Below are 6,142 nucleotides of genomic sequence, written 5' to 3'. Positions count from 1 at the left end.
GTCCTGAGAATTTATCAGAGTCTAAACATTTAGTATAGGCTTCTTATGATGTGTTCTTTTGTTTCTTCTTATTTTCATGTTTATTGCATGAGTATATGTTCTGGCCCAATTTTATCTAACTCTCTAGATTAATTGAAGTTTTAATTATGTAAAAAAAATGATTTAAGTCTTGAGGACTTATCAAAGTCAAAACATACTTTTAGACTCAAAAAACGTTTACAATATACTTACAAATCACCAACCAACTTCACATCAAACAGCTCATAATCTTTTAAATTATAGATCAAATCCTTATTAACTTGATTGACCTAAGTGAAATTTATTATAAAAAGAAGAATAGAAAAGAAATGCCCCTAATCTAAGATATTAAGGGCTTGTTTGTTTTATGTTTTTTAAAAATATTTTCTATCTTTGAAAACAAGAAATTTAAAAAATTGTTTGGATAAGTGTTTTGAATTTAATAGTTTCCAAAATTATTCTTATTTTTTGTTATTAAGTTGTTTTAATTTTATTTTTTTATTTTCAAAATACACTACATTTTATTATTGGAAATTACCATTAGCTTGACTAATTATTATCATAAGCTACCATTATTTTCTGCCAATGATTGTCATTATTAGTTAATTTTTTAATTCAAAAAATGTTTTTAAATTATCATAATCAAATAAGTTTTTTATTTTATTTAAAAAACAATTCTAAAAAATGTTTTGCAAAACAAATTTTAAATACAAAAATATAGAAAACAACCAAATACTACATTCTAACCCTTCTTGAGTTTTTGCGTGTATTTGCATTAAAAAATTCCCAACTGAAGGTATGAATCAATTGAGATTAAAATAAAAGTATGTAATTGTAACATAATTTATATGTGAATATTTTTTTTAAAGTCAATTGGACAAATTAAAATTTATTTGAATAATTTGATTCAAAAATCAGTTAAAATATATGATAAAAAAATAGACATAAGTTTTCTTGTATATATTTTAATGAAAAATATGAAAGTTAAGTTATAATTAAAAAAAAGGAATTCATATATAATTTACTGTTTGTAAATTATAAAACTCTAAAGTAAATTACAAATTACAAAATATTAAATTATAAAAAACTAAAATAACAATATGTGCACATAGTAAAGAAGTCATTCTAGATCCAACGGTTGGAGTCTAGAAATATAAAAAAAAGGAAAAAATAAAAAATTGAAAACAATTCAAATGCAAAACAGATAAAGAGTTTATTAAGTTCAAAAATATAAACAGCAGAGGCCAAAATTATTCACAAAATACGAATGTCAACATGAGTAGATAAGGGACGCGGTCGCAATTAACAAATGGTAAAAAATGTAAATAGCATTAAATGCTGTTAAGACGTGACCAACTCAATGGTAAAAGTTAGACTCATTAGCTTCTAGTTTAACTGAGGTTTTAGGACAAAAGTTCTTTTCAAAATGTTTTAAACCAAACAAAACATAATGAACTTTTTAAACCCAAACCATAGTTAAAATCCTCCAAACCTAAGTTAGAGTCTTATCCAAACATGCTCCGCTGTACAAAGTGAGTTACTGATCTTTCTTACTGTTTCAATATTGTGTTTTAAATCTTTTAAATATTCCAAGAACGTAACAAGTCCTTGAATAAATATATAAAACTTTTACTCTTCTAACGGAAATAAAACTTTTTCAATAAGAATAAAAATCAAATCCAACAAACGCATAACAAGGCGACACGAAAATCACAATGTGGTTGGATCAGAATAAATCATGAGATCGATATGATAAACCCCATATTGACTAGTGATTTTACAATTCAAGTAAACAATTATTGTTTCTTCTCCTCAATGACACAACAGACAATCAGGAATATTCTCACTTAAAAAATGCATATTGTAGTTCAATATTTGTTGGGATGCACATGAACAATTTATGGCAGATTCAGGCATTATGGGTTTCTAATATGCCTTTTTTTAATATATTTTGTAATGTCTCACTTTTCTAATTCCAATTTGTTTATCTTTAGTTCATTTACTTCTGTGTTAAATAAGAGACACTTTGCAATTTTGAAATTGCATAACAGCAGAATTTTGAATTTTAATTTTATAATCTTTTAAAGAAAAATATTAGAATTATACACTTTTATCTTTGAAAAATCTTTAAAAAATGTAAAACCCTAACGTTTTGGTATTTCAAAAAATCAAAATGTCTTTTGGCCAATTATACAAAGAAAAAAAGTTAGCAGAATATTGTAAAAGATATTTAAAAAGGTACATTAAAAACCAGTAGCTAACTCCAGGTTTACCAATAAGCACATCAAATTATTAAATTTTCCCTCAAGATATAATTGATGTACTGACGAAGATTTGTGTCGATAAAAATATTACGATTATATGAAAGAAGAACAATTAATGATAAAATTTTATTTCGTGAAGGGGGACAAACTTCAGACGTGATCAGATTTTGTCCATCTATGAAACAGTTAGTCTGTTATGCTAAGATCCTGGGATGCCTGGCTTTGGTTCACATTGGTCTTCCTCCATCACTTGATGAATTGCATTCACAAGAATCATCTCATTCTATTTTTAAGGAGAAGCCAATAGACATCATAAATATCATTGTCATTCCGCGACTTCAAAAATCATGTCAATAAACAATTAACTTCTTGTTAGATGAAATTCATAGAGCAAATATGAGAATAATAGTTCGGTTGTCCTCTACAGTGACAGAAATGGGACAATGATAGAGATTGGCCGCTCTCTTAATACCTGGCGAACATGATCCACTCTGATATTGTCTCCCCCAATATATTTAATCAGAAGTCAACAAGCAAATGAAATCAAACTTATATCATCCGGAGAATATGGAGTTTAAAGATAACTTTTTATGTTGAACGTGCACATGTCTTTGTAAGAATTAGCTGAGGCTTCAAATGTTTTAATCAACTATTAATCGACTAATAATACTAATTATTAAAAAAAAAGGAACACACACACACACACACACAATATATATATATAATATAATATAATCACCTCGCCTTGGTCATTGTTCCTCATTGAAAAGTATAAAGTTGCTCTCGCTCCAACAAGATAAGAAGAATGGGAATTCTTGTGACGGAAAAAGTGAAGCTTATTGTGGTGTTACTTGCTCTTCAGTTTTGCCTTGCAGGATTTCATATCGTCTCTAGACTCGCACTGAACATAGGCGTCAGCAAAGTTGTCTACCCTGTATACAGAAACTTACTTGCCCTGCTTTTGTTGAGCCCACTTGCTTATTTCTTGGAAAAGTGAGTTTTCCGGACGAAGCTTGTCTTTCTATGGTTGCCTTTCAGCTTCTTTTGTAGTTGCTGTGTAGATTTTAACGTGGAAAATGTTTGTCTATAATCAGGAGTCAAAGACCGCCTCTTACTTTATCTTTACTGGCTCAATTCTTCCTCTTGGCTTTATTGGGGTGAGCAAATCAATGAGCTGCAGTTCTCCACTCTCTCATTTGCTTCCTACAGTTTCTAATATTTTCTTCTTCCCTTCATGTTTTTCATTGATCATTGCAGGATCACGGCAAACCAAGGTTTTTACCTGCTGGGATTATATTATGCATCTCCAACACTTGCTTCTGCAATGCAAAACTCAGTTCCTGCCATCACTTTTGTGATGGCATCGGCTCTAAGGTATTGGAATATCCAAGTAACCATATCTATCATTTTCAATTTAAATCACTTGATAATCTTATGAACTCTCAATTCTCCGTCAGACTTGAGGATCTCAACGTGACAAGGAGAGATGGATTGGCAAAAGTTGTAGGAACAATTGCGTGCGTAGGGGGTGCCACTATAATTACTCTTTACAAAGGCCGTCCTCTTCTGCACCTGCAGATGCACCAAATAGGAGTAGACCAGGCTTCAAAAAATATGCAAAACTGGACCTGGGGTTGCATATACTTGCTCGGAAATTGCTCATCGTGGGCTGCATGGATGGTTTTTCAGGTCTGGCCATTCCCATGTATATATGCAGAATACACTGATGCTGTCATAACAGTAATGTTTAATCTGGACTCGTTCAATTATCATTTTTTTAACCAGACTTGCAAATCAACAACACCATGCAGGCCCCTGTGTTGAAGAAGTATCCGGCAAAACTAACACTCATATCATTCACATGCTTCTTTGGACTGATACAATTCTTGATAATAGCAGCCTCTGTGGAAACTGCTTGGGAGCATTGGAAGATACAGTCTGCAGAGGAGCTTTTCACTATCCTATATGCTGTAACGCCCATCACTCCTTCAAATTCTTCAAGTGCTGCCATTTTTGAAGTGAAGCTCAATTCACTGATTCTTGATCATTTCAGGCAGTTGTTATATCCGGCATTGTAGTGTCTGTCCAGACATGGTGTATCCAAAAGAGTGGCCCAGTGTTTGTGGCAGTTTTCCAGCCCCTACAAACCTTTCTAGTTGCTGTCATGGCAGCCCTTGTTTTTGGAGATCAGTTATACTCTGGAGGGTATAACTAGTGAAAAGTCTCTCATTTTCCTTTCCTTAAATCACAAAACATCCTAACTGCTTTATTCCTGTTTATTGATATGCAGGGTTGTGGGTGTAATTCTTATAGTGCTCGGTCTCTACTTCGTGCTATGGGGAAAAACCAACGAGAAGAGATTGGCAAACTCAGAGGAAACATCATTAACAAAGCCTTTGCTTAATGGTGAAAGCGGCGTAGTTCCTGAAGACATACCTTGACACATCTATATGTTGACAGCTTGATACTGCAGAGGTCTGCTAAGGATCTGCTAGCAGCATCTCAACTTGTAAAACAGAGTGACTCATCTATTAATTTATTTGAGGAAGTTATTAGGGTCCAAGGCTCTTGCTAAGCTGGCTTACAAGGAACAAGGCCTGCTCATGCATTACAAGTTGATCACAAGCTCCAGTTTGGTCGGTTGGATTTGGAATCACGGAATCAAGAGTCCATGTGCTCTGCGTTACGCAGACATGTACATCTGGAATTTGCTGCTTCAATGATATCTATATTGTAATCACCACTTGTGCGTTTGATCATCCTGCAGTAATTTTTAACCATGTGTTAATTAATTCATGAACAGCATCAATACGCTAATAAGGTAACAAGTCCTTGTTTATTTCATTTTTTTAAAATTTATTTGACATAAACACTAACTAGTGATACGTCACCCTACCATTTTTAAAATACACACTTAATAAAGATGTAAACAGGGAAATAACATTGGATTTTGGTTTCAGTTTAGCGGTTAGTAACGAGAGAGGATACTCAACATTTTCATTCCTCTCCACTTCCTCCCAATTTCTCCTTTTAATCACCATGTGAAATTTCACCGATTCAAATTTAATATTTTATAAAAGTATTATTAAAATAATAAATATTTAGATTTAATATATCAAGATTGACCGTTCAAAATTATATTAGAGAAAAGTGTACAAAATAATTTATAAAAAAAAATCACTTTACATATAGATCAACAAGGAAAATGATATAAATATTTGAATTTAATATTTTAAACATAAATTATTTACCTATCAAACTACGCAAATTATATGAGTATAAAATTTATCTAAATATATTATTTATAAATATTTTTCAACCAACATTGAATTAAAAAAAAAAAACCACGTAACGTTGATCGTGTCCAAATGATGATGAACTGTTTAACTAATCTGCACGCACTTTTCTGGATAAAAGAATAAGAATTGCTTAAACCCCATGGTCGATGAAAGTGGGACCCAACAGGTTAGCAAGAACACACATGGGACGCCCCGTAGGCTGTAGTACCAAATGCTCTGTTATCATCGATAAATGAGAAGTCTGTTTTAATCATAAATAATACTCCCTCTGCTTCGAAATAAATGACGTTACGAGAGTTTTGCTTTCTTTCATAATATTTGACACCATATAATTTCAAGAAAGCATTTGTTAATCTTTTGTCAATTTTGCCTTCTTTTTATTGAAGAAAGAGAACACGTAAATCTTCTATATGCCATTCATGGAACAGTAGAATTAATTAATCGTGTTGTTGGCTCATGACATCAATATTTTTTTAAAAAATTTAATTGTTTTCTCTCACCTTGTTTTTTTTGCAATATATTTTTTTTATGTTTATTATCTTCATTTTGTTAAAAAAAATT

At 31.5% G+C, this 6,142-nt stretch overlaps 1 protein-coding gene across 1 annotated transcript; it reads left to right on the top strand.

Annotated features, from left to right (window-relative positions):
* Positions 1-3,051: 3,051 nt before the first annotated feature.
* LOC129319260 (WAT1-related protein At3g18200-like) lies at positions 3,052-5,094 on the top strand. Its single transcript, XM_054964264.1, has 7 exons — positions 3,052-3,275; positions 3,377-3,439; positions 3,540-3,656; positions 3,740-3,971; positions 4,094-4,252; positions 4,336-4,487; positions 4,573-5,094. Exons 1-7 carry the CDS (start codon positions 3,088-3,090, stop codon positions 4,721-4,723), a joined length of 1,062 nt encoding a protein of 353 aa, XP_054820239.1. The 5' UTR covers positions 3,052-3,087; the 3' UTR covers positions 4,724-5,094.
* Positions 5,095-6,142: the final 1,048 nt, after the last annotated feature.

The sequence above is a fragment of the Prosopis cineraria genome, unplaced genomic scaffold (assembly GCF_029017545.1).
Source record: "Prosopis cineraria cultivar Desert tree isolate PC_DT_omini unplaced genomic scaffold, ASM2901754v1 PC9, whole genome shotgun sequence".
In the NCBI taxonomy this organism is placed as follows: domain Eukaryota; kingdom Viridiplantae; phylum Streptophyta; class Magnoliopsida; order Fabales; family Fabaceae; genus Prosopis; species Prosopis cineraria.
The sequence above is the reverse complement of the archived record's forward strand: the minus strand, read 5'-3'. Positions and strand labels throughout refer to the sequence as shown.